General features: G+C 37.3%; 1 protein-coding gene across 2 annotated transcripts; it reads right to left on the minus strand.

Moving 5' to 3' along the window:
* Positions 1–2,713: 2,713 nt before the first annotated feature.
* LOC132285923 (thaumatin-like protein) lies at positions 2,714–4,085 on the minus strand. Of its 2 annotated transcripts, none has more exons than XM_059788160.1 (2): positions 3,801–4,085; positions 2,714–3,659 (listed from the first exon to the last, which is right to left on the minus strand). In XM_059788160.1, exons 1-2 carry the CDS (start codon positions 3,871–3,873, stop codon positions 2,983–2,985), a joined length of 750 nt encoding a protein of 249 aa, XP_059644143.1. In that variant the 5' UTR covers positions 3,874–4,085; the 3' UTR covers positions 2,714–2,982. The 2 variants fall into 2 exon arrangements, with proteins under 2 accessions (XP_059644143.1, XP_059644142.1); XM_059788159.1 differs by having other exon boundaries at positions 2,714–3,662; positions 3,801–4,073.
* Between the last annotated feature and the right edge of the window lie 13,371 nt (positions 4,086–17,456).

Raw genomic sequence — 17,456 nt, forward strand, 5'->3', positions numbered from 1 at the left:
TTGGATCAAACACATTTTAAAAAAATTATTGACTTTAACATAACATATGGATAAATATGAGCCACTATGTTCATTTATATGTAACAATTTCTTCTTTTTTTTCGTTTGCATAAAACTGACATAGACTTGCTTATCCTATAGAAACTCGAAACTTTGACATACCCAATGATATTGCCTTATTTCAAAAAGTGTTTACTCTATATAATTGCCAGATCTTTCGACTAAAATACTCCTGAATAAAAAAAGTGAGCAAATAATTCATAGTATTTTCAAAATCAACACTTTGCTCCCCTCCACACTCTGAAATCCACTTTTCGTCATAAGCTTTTGCACGTGATTAAATATTGACTGTTAATTCCAAAAGTGCCCTTCATTATGCCCATTATACCCTCTGATCTTATATATAACCTTTGGCCACACTCTTTATTCCAATGAAACCCAATTTTCCGATCCACTTCTATTCTTCTCTCTATAACCATCAAATTCCACAACAAACATTCGCCACCACTATATGAAATTATCTAGTTCTTCTTTCTGCTAAAACTCTCATGAACACCAACTAACAATAACATTTGTAAATTCAAAATAAAACTTTTTAAAAAAAGTAAAATTAGATTAATTAATATTTTTCTTGTGAACATGTGATGAAAAACTTACAGAGCCAAACAACTGGTTTCTAAAACCAGCCAACCACTGAGTAAACTGGTTTCATGCAAAATCTGCAGCGGGGTTTTGCAATTCAGTCCTCTTTCCTCATCAATTCATCATCCTGGCCTTCCTTTTACTCCTGTACGTTCCTCAGCTCTCTGTTCATTTTATTCTCCCTCTCTCTCTCTATATATAATATATGTATGTATTATAGTGTTTTAATTAATGTCCAATTGATTGCCATAGTTGATACTTGTGCCTAATATTTTAATCTGATTGGTTCTGTTGATTTTTTTTTTTTTTTTTTCGCGAGAAATAATTATTTATGCTGATCACTACAAACAGACAAAGACCCACAAACAAGCATGGTACTACAGTGATGTTCCAACTCCATTTTCTCTATTCCCCACTCTCTCTCACACACACAAGTACACATGGCCATAGCGATTTACTGATCTAATCAACAGCCAAATTAACGTAGTTCTCGCTGTCTGATTTGGTTCCAATTCTTATGCGTAGTAAAATTGTTCAAATAGATTTAGTTTTAGTTCATGTTGAGATTAGAACATAACAATTCTTGTGTAATCCTGTGTCATTTTTAGAGGAGATGATTCAAAAACCTCAATTTATATTTTTCCTTTCATTAAATAATTTAATCTATCAACGTAGATATTTTGCAAAATATATCAATGTAGTGAATAAACTAAAGGTTGCCATTTTTAGAAAATTATTTTACACTCCAAAATTACAATTTCATATGACCATGAGCTTAGAATAACGTAATGGTGGGTGGGGAGATAATGGGGAGAGATTAAAGATACCATTGACATTCTGATCCCAAACCACCTTCCAACTCGAAGGTGTGAACGGACAAGCCGTTTGACCACTTAGTGAAGAAGTGTCAGATTCCGACGACCTTTCCTTCTTCACTGGCTTCTGTTCTACTTCTTCCTCATCGCCTCTGTACCTTTTCCGGTCGCCGTCCACGGCGGCGGAAAACACCACGTCATAAGACTTCCGGCCTCAAGAAGCTTTGCTTCCATGATGCGGTAGTCGAGTACAGCTAGAGAATGGCCCTCGCACACTCTGAATGAACAAATGGGAACTGAGGCAACACCCAGACAAATTTTGGCAAGCCTTCAGTTTAGTCTTTAGGGGTATTCAGGGAATTTTGCAATTTGATGTTTTTTGGTTTTTTTTTAAGGTTAATTATATGGGGTATATATGTAATTGCACATTTTGCACTTTTTCCTTGTAAATGCTATATGATTCATTGGATTGACATGTTATGATTCATTGAATTGACATAGCCCAATAATATCTACTCATTTTCTACAAGAAATTACACTAAGTCCTATAGTTTCATTTGGAAGGCTACGAAGATTATACCCTTGTTTCTGATCTTCTAAAGTAGTCCACATTTAGAGACTCAGGTAGACATTTTAGAATCTCTCTCTTGTATTTGTACCACCAAGATGATGGTCTGACAATATATTATATATATATATATATATATATATATAAGTTTGTCTGGACACAAAATGAGTAATGTGCAAATTGCAAGGACGCCATTGTCGGTAAGTACTAAGAACTTTGTCAATGCGCATAATTAGCACCAGAAAACATCAGGATCTAGAGGACTGGGATGAAAAGTACAAAATTCAGTAGTTAAGATTGCATTATCATTTATAGATTTGCATTCTCAACCACTAAATTTTGTAGCGCTGGTTTCACATGCCCAGTTTCAGCTACAAGGTGACGGTGTTGGTCCAATTGAGCCCTGCAACTCTTCGCACACTCGTATATATATATATATATATATAAATACCTTCCTAACCTAATTTACACAATGGGCATTTATAGTGGGAGCAGCCTAGTTAGTAGAGAGGTCCAGCTTCCTGATCCGGTGCTGGCTACGTTCGAGTTCCAGTTCCCCTCCCATAATTTGTCAAAAATCGAAGAAAAAAAAAAAAAAAAAAAAAACTTAATGTACAAAATTGAGATGATAAAAAAAAAAAATAAAAAAATAAGAACCAATAAACAACACAGTACGATAAAAACCCAATACCAGAAAATGCCCTCGCCCTTCTCATCTTCTTATAACTCTCGTACCCTTGTGGGTGAAGTGCCACAAGCAAATAAAAAAGATTGAATCCAATGCCAAATTAGCTACAACTCATAAACTCTTTAAACTAAATATGCCACTGAAATATAGTTTCAATTACTTGTAGTAGGTAATGTAATAAAGCACTAGTGCATAGTATGATAGTAAAATAAAGATAGATATATAAGATCTAGAGAGAGAGAGGTTGAGGAACCTAGAGAGAGAGGTTTTTAATGGTGAGGGCAGAAGGTGACCAAGTAGCTTCCGCCATGGCAAGTAGAAATACTAGTTGGATCATCATAGGCATAGGAATAAGCCCTAGGACAAGCCGCTTTGAAGATCCTCGAGTACGCCGTCGGCTTGCACGACTGTGGATTCCCAAAGCTTCCCGTACAACAATACCTCGGCGAGTTAAACGCGAAGCAAGCACTCTTACACGCCACAACTCGCCGATTATCGTGAGATCTCACCTGAAGACCCACCGGACACATCATGTTCAGATCACTCACACACCCGGCGTAGCTGCACTTGCCGGAACCCTTGAACGGCGTGATGGAGATGGCGAGGTTGTACCCGTCGACGAGGCTGACGTCGTAGAAGTCCTGGTCGGATCCGAGAGTGATCTCGGCGAGCGTGGCCGGAGGGGCTCCGCCGGCGCCGTTGCAGAACAGGGTGCCGCCGCAGTCGCCGGTGGCGCAGCGGCCTTTGCCGGCCGCGTCGAAGGAGCAGCCGTGGCGGCCCCAGATGCGGCCGGACCAGGCGGCGGGGAGGCGGAGGGAGAATGCCTTGTTGGGGCGAAGCTTGAAGCCGCCGCGGGCGAGGATGGGTTTTCCGGCGCCAGGTTGTATGCCTGGCCACACTGGGTGGCTGCACTTGTTGAACAGAGTTATAGTCGTGGCCGAGACTTCTACTGTGACCAAAAACACATTGTTAGAGAGAAACAAAATGAGAAATGTGTGTAGTTTGTGTGTCTGTGTGCGAGAGAGAGAGAGAGAGAGTGAGTGGGAATAAAAACTAATTAAGAAGGTGAGAAAGAGAGAGATGATACCTGAAATGTGAGTAATGTAAAGACTAGTGAAGAAGAGGAGAGTGAGGAGTGATCTGAGCATCATAACTTCCATGGCAAGCTGAGCCAGGAGTTTTGTGTAGCAACGAATGAGTGTGACTGACTTCAGTATAATGGTAATTGAAGAATGGGAGGCCCTAGCTTATATAGAAAAAACAAAAAAACAAAAAGTAAAAGAAGATATGAAGGTTATTTATTACTCCTGGTTGATTTAATTTCTTTCATTTTCATTTTTTCAGAAATGGGAGAGTTATGAGATTATGAGTGAGTGTTTTTTTTTTTCAATATTAGTTGAGTTCATTTTTGATTGAAAGGGGTGGGAAAACCGTTCACTATCAAGCTGCTGTAAAAAAAAAAAAAAAACCTTTATTTATTTATTTTTTACCTAGAGAGAGAAAAAAAAAACACCCAGAGGAGAGAGAGTGGAAGACGAAACATTTGAATTTAGGGAGGAGAGAGAGAGTAAATGATGGACAAAGAGCTCAGGCATCGAGGTTGTCAGATGTCAGTGGGGGAAGGTTGTCTGCACCAAAAGCAAAGCAAAGATGGTAGAAAGGAATCTCTGTGGTGTGGCAGGCACTTTGTCTGAGTGCTGGCCTAGTTCTACGCCAAAATTTACCACACGAAATAGGGTCCAAAACAGTACTTATTCAAATGCCCCCAAAGCGATTCAAACCACGCCCTTGATTACTAACGGTACCACCACTTCAACTTCGTTTGGAATTGTTTTCACAAAAAAAAAAAAAAAATTTGTTTTTCAATGACCTAAAAATGCTTTTAATTTAAAATATTTGTGTTTAAATGTGTTTGGTGATTAAAATAAATGTTTTTAGGCTATACATATTTTTTAAGGAAAAAAACTATTTTAGGTCCTTGAGATTTCTTTTAATTTTTTTTTTATTTATGAACTTTATAATTTATAGTTTTTAAAATTATATGTGAATAGAGGTATGGTATTTTAAATAAGAATAATTATATTAACTTTTTTAAAAATTTGAACAATTTATGGACGAGCAGTTCCACATCCAACAAAATTGTGAGTAATAATAAAAGGAGGAGAGGGCAATATCTATTTGGTTATTACAAGTAAAAGTATTTTATAGGGTTAATTGCACTAACACCCCTTAAAGTTTTGGTCAATTATACTTAGCAGCTGGTCAATACAATTTTAGACAATGACACCCTGAGATTTCAAATGACATAAATGGCCCTCAAATTAAATTCAATTTTATTCACAAAATATTAGAGGTGATCATGAATCGGATCGGTACGGTTTGGGATAAAGTTCAATCCGAACCGGTCCCCACAGATTGAAGAAATTTGAAACCGAACCGATTCGTAGGAAACTTCAATCTAAACCAAACAGATCCGTGAAATAACAGATCGGATCGGATCGGATCAGGTTGGACGGATTGGGCTTTTCAAATGGCCCAATATAATTGCACTTCATAGCCTTTAAAATCTCAAATTAGTAATTAAAACTAGAAAAATAAAACAGATTTGTAAACCATATACCAGGTAACATGCTAATAGTAATAGCAATAAAATTTGTAAATCATATATCAAATATCAGTAATAGATTTGTAAATTATATATTTAATACTAGGCAATATAAATTATTCAAATAGAATAATGAATAAAAAAAATAAAAAAATACAGCAAGTATATTCAATATGGTATATATATAGTTATATAATATATTATTTAGGTAACGGTTCGGATTGGTTTTTTCATGGCTCAATCCGTTAACCGAACCGCAAATAGCGGATTGCTATTTTTCTAAACATCACCTAATCATGAGATCTGAAAATCAAACCAATCACACAGATCAAATTGATTCAGACCGGATTGATAGATTGTTTGCTTACCCCTACAAAATATTATCCAAGTGAATTAACGAAAATAACCCCAATGTAATTAAGAACAAATTAAATTTTTTTTTCACTTTGACATAAAAGATGACGAGGGAGAAAGTGTTGCCCTCTTTAGAGGAGTGTCGCCACTACTAACCACTATTGCCACCTCCACCACCAACCGCCCATTTTCTCTCCACTCACTACCACAACATCAACCCTGCAACCACCACCCACCATTGCTGACCCATTCTTACCACCAACTGCCATCACCACCACCAATCGTCATCGCCTCCATCGCTAATTTGACCGCTGTAGGTGCAAAATTTCGCTCAACCAATAATGATTGAGAAAAATAAAACAACTCACTCAAAAAACAATAAGAATAAATAAGAACAGTGTATAGAGAAGCGTAGAATTGTTTGATCCCTTTATTGAAGGTCTATGCCTCTATTTATATACAAAAATTGGTAGAATTAAGGTAGGACTTGCGTTGCTTGTCCTCCAATTCTTCCCATATATAACTTTCTTTACGAATAGAGTTTTTTCTATTGTATAATATTTCCTACGCAGAACTTGCCTTGTATAGAACTTCCTATCAAAGAATTCTCCTTTTATGGTAAATCCTTCTAACGATAGGACTTGTTCAATCTTGGAAAACTGGGCTGAATATACCTTGAACCAGCTGGGCTTGAATAACGGGCCGGATGTTTAATATTAACATGTTGGGCTAATAATCTCTTAATTTGGGCTTCAACAGGGCTGAAGGTCAAATAACAATAGCATTGGGCTTGCGAACAGTGATCTTGGACTAGTATCAAACTCAATTTGGGTTTGAGCGAGGTGGGCTTTATAAACTTATCAAGGATATGTTTATATTTATGATGACGTGGATTATTCTCATTGGAGGGGATTTTTTCCCTCCACACTTAGTCCCCAATTCCTTTTTTAATTGGAGTACTACTCCTAATAAGAAGGGAATTGAAGCTGTACGATTACCAATTTCGTAAGAAGTGGATTTGAGGCGTGATTACTGATATTCTGACCAAAGGGTTTCCATAAGAGTTACTTCCGCTTTTACTGCGTTCATTTGATTCCTTACGTTCTTCATTTTGTCACATCACTAGGTTAGAGCATTTGTCATGGCAGAGACTGGAGCACCTTGGAAGCCATTTATATCTAGAGCTGATAAATCAGTTCTTCACTCTGGTGATTCTATGATTACCGACCCCTTTGTAGCACTAGCAGTTGCTCGGGGAATGTAATGTGGAGTTGGAATAACTGCCTCCATCTGCCCCTGTTCGAGCCATTGAGGTTCGTCATTCTCCCTTTCTTTTTGTCTTCTCACCATCAAGAAGTTGGAGAAAGATCTTGGCAATTCTAAAAAGAAGGTCTCGTATGCAGCCATGAATGCAAGGATTGCATCTGAAACGAGGGATGTTTATAAGATAAGAAGTGTTTGGCCGTGTCTGAAGCTAAGGTGGAGACACTGGAAGCTGAGGTCCAGCGTTTGAAAAATGCAATTGGCACCCGTGGTATTACTGGGAAATAGATGCAAGGTCGTTACTCTACCTTAGTGCGCTTGTCCAGGGCTAAGGCCTTTCGATTTGGCTTTGTACAAGGCTCGGGAGATAAGTTGAATGATCCGGAGGCCTTTAATGCTGACATGGAAGTGTCCTTCCCTTATCCTGAAGGTCCACAAGCCCAAGAAGCTGAAGTGCTTTATGCTAAAATGGTGAAGTTTCATCAGGATGATCATCTAGCTCCAACTTCATCAGTTCATGCAGCTCCCAACCCTTCGATTCCTCCAACTCCAAGTCCAACTGTAGTGGACGCTTTTGACTCTGCTTTGTTATGGGAATTTGTGACTGCCCTTACATTGCATACGCTTTGTTGCACAGTAATGTCCTCCTGTTTCTCAAGAAAATACACTTGTTTGAGGACCTCATATTTTTTGTGGTCCGAAGTGTACAGTTCCTCGGCGCTGAGCCTGAGAGGAAATGTACTGAACCGGACACTTAGAGTCCTAAGTAAAGTATTCCTCGGCGCTGAGCCTTAGAGGAAATCTGCTGAATCGGACACTTAGGATCAGAAGCGAATCGGTCCTCGGCGTTGAGCCTCAGAGGAAACGTGCTGAACTGGACACTTAGGGTCTGAAGCGAAGTATTCTTCGGTGCTGAGCCTTAAAGGAAACGTGTTGAACCGGACACTTACGGTCCGAAGTTAATTATTCCTCGGCGCTGAGCCTTAGAAGAACTGTAATGTAACGGACTCTGGAGAGCCGAGGCATGTAGTTCCTCGGCGATGAGCTTGAGGGAAACTGTATTGTACCAGACTCTGGAGGTCCGAGGTATCTAATTCCTCAGCAATGAGCCTGAAAGGAATTGTAATGTACCGGACTCTTGAAGTCTGAGGTATGTAGTTCCTCGGCTATGAGCCTGAGAGGAACTGTAATGTACCAGACTCTTGAAGTCTGAGGTATGTAGTTCCTCGGCTATGAGCCTGAGAAGAACTGTAATGTACCGGACTCTTGAGGTCTGAGGTATGTAATTCCTCGGCTATGAGCCTGAGAGGAACTGTAATGTACTGGACTCTTGAGGTCTGAGGTAGTAAGTTCCTCAGCCATGAGCCTGAGAGGAACTGTAAGGTATCGGACTCTTGAGGTCCAAGGTAGTAAGTTCTTCGGCTATGAGCTTGAGAGGAACTATAATGTACCAGACTCTTGAGGCCCGAGATAGTAAGTTCTTCGGCTATGAGCCTGAGAGGAACTGTAATGTACCGGACTCTTGAGGTCTGAGGTATGTAGTTCCTCGGCTATGAGCCTGAGAGGAACTGTAATGTACCGGACTCTTGAGGTCTGAGGTAGTAAGTTCCTCGGCCATGAGCCTGAGAGGAACTGTAAGGTGTCGGACTCTTGAGGTCCGAGGTAGTAAGTTCTTCGGCTATGAGCCTGAGAGGAACTGTAATGTATCGGACTCTTGAGGTCTGAGGTAGTAAGTTCCTCGGCCATGAGCCTGAGAGGAACTGTAAGGTATCGAACTCTTGAGGTCCGAGGTAGTAAGTTCTTCGGCTATGAGCCTGAGAGGAACTGTAATGTACCAGACTCTTGAGGTCTTAGGTATGTAGTTCCTCGGCGATGAGCCTGAGAGGAACTGTAATGTATTGGACTCTTGAGGTCCGAGGTAGTAAGTTCCTCGGCCATGAACTTGAAAGGAACTGTAATGTATCGGACTCTTGAGGTCCGAGGTATGTAGTTCCTCAGCGATGAGCCTGAGAGGAACTGTAATGTATCGGACTCTTGAGGTCCGAGGTAGTAAGTTCCTCGGCTATGAGCCTGAGGAACTGTATTTAGGCCAGATAGTCTGGGCTTAAAAAAGAGAGAATATGTTTTCTTTTCTTAATATCTCTTTAGGGCTGCTTATACTGCCCCCGTTATGGAAGGTATTGCCCCTATGAAGGAAAGAAAAATATGTCTCGTTTGATGGCGGCGATGTAGATAATTTTCATGTAATTATACGCATCGGCACTCTTTGTGCTTTGGAGGAGTTTACATGAAAATTGAACCTTCGACGTATTTGAGTTCGAGGTGATTTTCATGTAATTTTATTCATCGGCACTGTTTTGTACCTTAGAGAATTTTTTCATGAAAATTTAACCTTTGATGTATTTGAGGTAATTTTCATGAAATTTTATTCCTGTTGCAGCTCATTATGCGTTAAAGGAATTTTGAAGTCTTCGGACTCTTGATGTCCGAAGAGATGAATTTTCTTCCTCAGCAGCTCGTTGTGCCTTTAGAGGAAATTTGAAGTCCTCGGATTCTTGAGGTCCGAAGATGAATTTTCTTCCTTGGCAGCTCGTTGTGCCTTAGAGGAAATTTGAAGTCCTCGGACTCTTGAGGTCCGAAGATGAATTTTCTTCCTCGGTAACTCGTTATGCCTTAGAGGAAATTTGAAGTCCTCGGACTCTTGAGGTCCGAAAACATTGTGCCTTAAAGGAAATTTGAAGTCCTCGGACTCTTGAGGTCCGAAAATGAGTTTTCTTCCTCGGCAGCTCGTTGTGCCTTAGAGGAAATTTGAAATCCTTGGACTAAACCATGAAATATGGAGGAAATACCCATGGAGTATTTTCCTCAGCGTTGATCATAAGAGGGGAGATACTCTGAACCGGATACTTAGGGTCCGAAGCTTTTTGAACTAGACACCTAGGGTCCGAAGCGAATTATTCCCCGGCGTTGCGCCTGTGTGGGAATGTGTTGAGCCGGACACTTAGGGTCCGAAACATCTTATTCCTCGGCGCTGAACCTGAGAGGAAGCTTTGCTGAACCGGACACTTTGGGTCCGAAGTGATTTCATTCCTTGGCGTTGAGCCTGAGAGGAAACTTTGCTGAGCCGGACACTTTGGGTCCGAAGTGAGTTGTTCCTCGGCGCTGAGCCTGAGAGGAAACTTTGCTGAGTAGGACACTTTGGGTCCGAAGCGTTTTATTCCTCGGCGCTGAGCCTGAGAAGAAGTATGCTGAGCCGGACACTTAGGGTTCGAAGCGTTTTCTTCCTCGGCGCTGAGCCTGAGAGGAAGTATGCTGAGCTGGACACTTAGGGTCCGAAGCATTTTCTTCCTCAGCGCTGAGCCTGAGAGGAAGTGTGCTGAGCCAGACACTTAGGGTCCGGAGCGTTTTATTCCTCGGCGCTGAGCCTGAGAGGATGTGTATTGAGCTGGACACTTAGGGTCCGAAGCGTGGACTAGGAAGAATTCCATGCACTTGAAGAGTATCAGTAGGCAAGGCCGATGACTCAAAAATGATAAGAGGCCACGAAAAAGAGTCACCGTGAGTGAGATGTCTCCCATTCATTGGCTTGGGAGACTTTCCTCCACGGAGACTCTCTTCGTGGTGTTTTGATGTATGAAATCATGCATATATTAATTGCATATTCTTTCTATTTCTAATCGATGTAGGATAATAGTAACGGTAAATGTTGCCGCACACAAGTTACTTATGAAAGAAGAGATTCTAAACACAAGCAATTATTGAAACATGCCTTTGTTTTTCTTTGCATAAAAATGCATAAAAATTGTAAAATCATAGGGTACAAGTATAACCCCCTTTTTTATGAAAAGAAAGAAATATATGAAGCAAAATTGTACCCCACATTGAATAGGATAAAAGTATTGCCTCCATTAAGGAAAGAAAATATCTGTCTCGATTTCTATATATATATATATATATATATATATATATATATATATATATATATAATTGCTTAAAAAAATGAAGTTTTCAATTCGTAACTTTCAGATTTTGGAGCGGCAATGGTACAATCAATAAATTCAGCAAGCTATAATTTGACGAGTACTCCACTGCTTTAAAGATCGTGATTAAAATCAAATAAAATAATCCAGGTAAGCCAAGATTTTGATATATATCCTTGTGGATCAACAGGATAGTGGTTTTGCATAAAACTAATCATGGCTCGCTGGTTTTGATTCAATAATAGAAATCAGGAAGAATTAATTGAAGAGGCGATTGTACCTTGATCAAAGATTAAACCATTGGAATACCTTTTTAAGTCCTTTAATTATTTGCTGCAAAATTGTATGGAACTACTCCTTTGGTAATCCCTAATTTGCGACTTTGTGATTTTGCGATTTTGGTGTTAAACTTTATTTGCTCTTCTTCAACACCATCTGAATGATATAGACCTGGCACGATCAGGGCAAACACGAGTGATGCCTCTTGGGTTTTCCATTCATCAGTCTTGCTACGAATTTGTCCGAAAGCCGAATGTTGATGGAAAGAACCTTGTGGGAGGTTCGGATGTTGGACTTTGGTCGGCTTGCTACGTGGAGACCTTCGGCCATGAAAGTTGTTGTTGTAGAGGACTTGGGTTCAAATCCTGGACTTAAAGATTTTAATATCAAGTCATATTGCTGGATTTGGAGATTTTAATTTGAAGTGTTGTAACTTTGGTGGGGATATATTTCTATACGTTTCCCACAGACGGCGCCAAAGTGTAGATGCAAAATTTCGCTCAACCAATAATGATTGAGAAAAATAAAACAACCCACTCAAAAAACAATAAGAATAAATAAGAACAGTGTATAGAGAAACGTAGAATTGCTTGATCCCTTTATTGGAGGTCTATGCCTCTATTTATATACAAAAATTGGTAAAATTAAGGTAGGACTCGCGTTGCTTGTCCTCCAATTCTTCCCATATATGACTTTCTTTACGAATAGAGTTTTTTCTATTGTATAATATTTCCTACGCAGAACTTGCCTTGTATAGAACTTCCTATCAAATAATTCTCCTTTTATGGTAAATCCTTCTAACGATAGGACTTGTTCAATCTTGGAAAACTGGGCTGAATATACCTTGAACCAGCTGGGCTTGAATAACGGGCCGGATGTTTAATATTTACATGTTGGGCTGATAATCTCTTAATTCGGGCTTCAACAGGGCTGAAGGTCAAATAACAATAGTATTGGGCTTGCGAACAGTGATCTTGGACTAGTATCAAACTCAATTTGGGTTTGAGCGAGGTAGGCTTTATAAACTTATCAAGGATATGTTTATATTTATGATGACGTGGATTATTCTCATTGGAGGGGATTTTTTCCCTCCACAACCGCCGTTCGAGTCTGCTACCACCACTCACCACTAAAAACCCAAATCGAACCCAATTCCCCGATCTGAAACATCACACACATATATATGTGTATTTATATATGTAAATATACGTGTATATATATATCATCGCCACCCCCCACCACTTTTACCACCAATACCATTAGGAAAATTTGTCTATCAGCACTAGTGTACCACACCTGGGAAAAAAGGAACAATCGCATTTTCAGAGGGAATCCATCTTCGCAGAGTAGGGTTCTAGCTAAGGTATCAATTCAATAACTTCCCTACCTCATCTGGGTTGCCTAAAGGATTGCACGGCTTCTAGATTGATTCTGAGTAGCTAGAATATCTCTTTATCTTGTTGCAGACCTCCTCCGAGACCACCAGACTGGGAGATGGAGAGAGGATCTCTCCGTTACCATAGGGTTTGCTCACCAGATCTATTTTAAGATCTTCAAGTAACGGCTACAACTGTTATCTGAAGATCTTCTTGCTCCTTGGGTTGGGCTTTAGCTTTGTGTTAGCTATTCATAGCTTCAGGTTGGTTGCTTATGGGCTTTGTATGCCCTTTTGAGCGCTGTTTTGGCCAAAGGCCTTTTATTTATCCTTTTCATATTTATACAATTTGCTTAAAATTTCAAAAAAAATAAAAAATAAAAAATTCTCCACCCATGATATATCTCAATTGAACCCATGACCAACATAATCGAACCCATAGCCAACACCCAATTCACACAGACTATCTTTCAATCCCCCAATTCACATATATATAGTACCTCTCAGACCCCCATTATAAAATCCCATATAAACACACACATACACCGGTTTCACTGTCTGATGTTTGGGGCAAATTAGGGGTTATATTGGTCTATTCACACAAATTTTGTCTTTGTTGACAAGTCAAAGGTTAAATGGTAATTTTGTTATAAGGTGTGTATGTAAAAGTTTCGAATCAGAGGAAGTGTTAATGCAATTAACCTTATTTTATAATGCCCAGTGTAACGGATGGATACTTGTCAATTTATCCAAAAACTCAAGTTGTTGGGTAATACTGCATACCCATCCATTTATATCCAATCACTTTTCCATCTGGATCCGATGTGGGACAATTGATCTTTATTACACCTAGCATAAAGGAAAATGTAGATTTAAGTTGGTACTCTAAAATTGAAGGATGATGATGAGTTTCATCTTTTTATTTATAATATATATATATATATATATATATAATACTAATAACCATTGTAATCGGTACTAATTTACAATAACTATAAAAATTAATTTGTAATGCACTTTTGCGAATTAAAACACTAATGCGTATTTGGTAAAGTTTGCTGCGATTTGAATAATATCGATATATTTTTGAAAACAAGGTCAAAACTGAAAGTATCAAAATAATGTTTACAGTTGCTTTCGCAATGTAAAAAAACACACTGTAGGGATATAAAAAAAAAAAATCTTAAATAATCTTTTTGACTAATTATTTTATTTTTGAAATATGCAATAATTTTTTGCAAGCATATTTTTATATTTTTTATTTAAAAAATATTTAAAAAAAATATAACATTATCAAATATGCTTCCCATTAATATTGAAATCACTTCACAATATAAATTTTGAATCTGTTTGGATTCAAAACAAAAACACAAAATAAAAATGGTTGTTAAACATGAGAAGTATGTTTATATTGATTTCTATATTTAGAAAGTAGGATTAGTAGGTAATATTTATTATTATTTTTGGTTCTCGGACTAGTTGATAATCTATTACGTATAATTAGAGCTAGAAAACCTGTTGAAAAAAAAAAAGAAAAAAAAACGAAGCTTGTGATAGAGTTGGACAAGTTTCCGTTAAATTCTGCTTTGTTTCACGCGCTCACGGTGAAAGTGGCATTGATTGACCATCATGTAGAACGTCATCAATCAGACCCTTGTGATCTTTCTCATCTCTGACCGTTTATCACATGGATTAGGAATCCATACTCGACATGCGTGCTTGATCGTTGAAAGATCGAACGGTGTGGATGGCTTTACTCTAGCAAGTTTTTGGTGAATAAATATTACTCTCTGTCATGATGAGCACACATGTTAACAAACGCGTCCTAAAAATAATTGATTGCTACAGTTTATCTCACGTGAGACTCATAGGAATTGTTGTCATCCAATGCTGTAGAGAGATCTATGGTCTTAAAATATTAATCACCATTAATATTTTGTATTTAACACAGATCTATGGTAGGATTCGGCAACAAAACATAGAAAATTGACACAAAATAAAGTCTCATTTGATTTCTCACTGTTGCAGAAATGTGCTCCCTTTGTCCTTAAAAAAAAAAAAAAAAAAAAAAAAAAAAAAAAAAAAAATGTCATGTTTTTTTAGTCTGTTTTAAAATAATTTTCATTTATTATTATTTTTTTAAACAATATATTTTACATCTTTTCATATATATTTTTAGAGTTTAAAATTTAAAATTTTAATGTTCAAAACTTAGAAGAGCAAATTAATAACTTTCTAGGGAGACAAGGCATGTCCCATTAAAAATTTCTATTATCCAAAAACGACATCTAAATTAAGACAGAGAAAGTAATATTAATTTATCGCAAAACCTATAATAAATTGAAATTTTTTACAACACCAATTTTACGGATCTCAATTGTAATACAATAGATTTTACAAACATAATCAAACAATGATAAAATTAAATCTAAGTTATATTTCCATACAAAATCTATATTTTAAGGGGAGCTATAGTGTTAAAATGTTATATTTTTGTAATTCTGTTTTACGCATTTCATCCAAAATACTATTTTTTGATACAATAATCATTCCATATTTTGAGAGCCAATTGGAGTGCCTTATTTTCATTTTAGCGACTTTTGACAATCTCAAAATATGAGACGTCTTTTGAGAGAGCCCATTGAGTAGCTATTTTCATCCACTTGCTATATTTTAAGTTTGAGAATCCATTTGAAAATAAAATATTTTAATGGCCTCTTAAAAGACCTCTCATATTTTGAGATTCTCAAATGTATTATCAAATATAGTATCTTTCAAATGACCTCTCAAACTCAAAATATAGCAAATGGATGGAAATAAGACACTCTAATGGGCTTTCAAAATATGAAATGATTGTTGTGTAAAAAAAAATAACATTTTGGATGAAATGCACCATTGAAGCAGAATTGCAAAAATATAGCATTTTGACAATATAACTCCTCTTAAAATATAAATTTAGTATGGAGATATAGCATTTTGCATTGGAGATGCTCTAAGAGTTACTATATTTGAGAATATATTTGAGAATCTTAAAATATGAGAGGCCATTAGAGTGCCTTATTTTCATCCATATGCTATATTTTGAGCTTGAAAGCTCATTTGAAGGCCATTTATACACTATTTATTATGAGATTACATATAAAAATATAAAGGTTAATTTTAGTGACTACTTCGAAAGTTTGGACAAATTTCATATAAAAATATATTTCGAAATCCCAATTCACTTTTTCATCACTTTTATTGTTAAAATGCTATAAGATAACAATTTTATCCTATTTTTTAAAATCCATTTTAATCCAAAATGTAACAAATTTAAAAGATAATATTACCCTCATTAATAAGCTTTGTCAATCTCTCTCTCTCTCTCTCTCTCTCTCCACCATTTCTCTGAACCCTTCTCATTATTTTGTTATTGGGTATTTGAAGGTATCAAGTTATGGCCTTGAATTACTCTTTATATGGACCCAATTGCTTTCTTAACTGGTGTAATTTTTATTTTATGTTGCACATGCTAGACTATGGTAATCATTACTTGCTTTGTGGCTGAGTAACCAATATTTTTTTTCAATATATATTTTTTTTTACCCTTCTTCCCTGATACTGATATATAAACACACACATCTATTCTGTTATATTCTATTTTTTATTTCTAAATTATATTGGGATCTGTGTTCTTTTTTGGTCTAGCCGTGAAATAAACTATTCTTGATATGTGTATGAGCGACTGCGTGTGTATATGTTTATGTGACTGGTCATGGTCCTGGTGGTGATGGTGAGCTTGGTGGTTGATGAGTGGTTTTTCAGAACGAAGAAATTGGCATAGAAATTTGTTTTGTTGCTGTTGAAATTTTCATTAGAGTAATGGTTGTTTTGGTCACTTAACGTAAGTAATAGGAGTAGTTAAGTTATTTTACACATGAATCATTATTTTATAAGTTAATAAAAAGTCAAAAGGGTAACAATGTCATTTTATATTAAAAAAAAAATGTTATGACATCATTGAAAAGTGATGTTTGGGGTGTGAGTAAAAAACAAACCAAACATTTATAACATTAGCGATAATTATTTTGAAAGGTATTTCCACGAGAGATTTGTCCAAAACTCAGGAGTGGTCACTGAAATTAATCCAAAATATAAAATTCATCCTTTTTCAAGTATTAGAAATTGATGTGTTTGCTTTTGTTACGAGATATTTAAATCGACTCATGGCTTCCTCTGAAATATTCTATACAAACTTTAATATGCATTACATCTGCATATTATCTACCTTTTTTAATACTAAATTTGCATATTTATCCAACTTTTTGTATGCCCTCAATCAGGTGTGTGGCAGGTTGGTTGTTGTTGTTGGTTTTTTTTTTTTTTAAGCAGAAAACCTTAAGCAGAAGAAGAAAAATCCTCATCGAGTACAGAAAGAAGTCATGATGGCCAAAATTGCCAATGCAAGTCTCCCTCCCCTTGATGAAGCGCCCACTTACTCACTTACCCACTGAATGAACAACTTTGTTCTAAAATCTAGGACATCATAAAAGCTTAAGCCCCAAATTAATAAGTAACAGAGCCCCAATATCCTAAGTAATAGCCATACAAAGAGAGTTGGATGGTCGCAAATTTGCCACAGATTGACAATCCACTTCAATGTCAACGAAAGCATAACCCCACTGACAAAACAACTGCAGACCTTCTCTTAAGACCAGAGCTTCCGCAGCCTCTGCACAAAAAACTGTATCAAAGAACACGAATGCCACCTTGATAGTCTCTCCTTTTGCATTTCTAAAACCCAAACCTCCCCACACTTGCCAGAAATGGCGTCGAAAACCGCATCAGAATTGAGCTTAACTCTGCCATTGGAAGGAGCAATCCATTGTTTCCCAAAAGATGGCCGCT

The sequence above is a fragment of the Cornus florida genome, unplaced genomic scaffold (genome assembly GCF_030987335.1).
Source record: "Cornus florida cultivar Cherokee Brave unplaced genomic scaffold, ASM3098733v1 CherokeeBrave_3.0.0_Hap2_Chr11, whole genome shotgun sequence".
In the NCBI taxonomy this organism is placed as follows: domain Eukaryota; kingdom Viridiplantae; phylum Streptophyta; class Magnoliopsida; order Cornales; family Cornaceae; genus Cornus; species Cornus florida.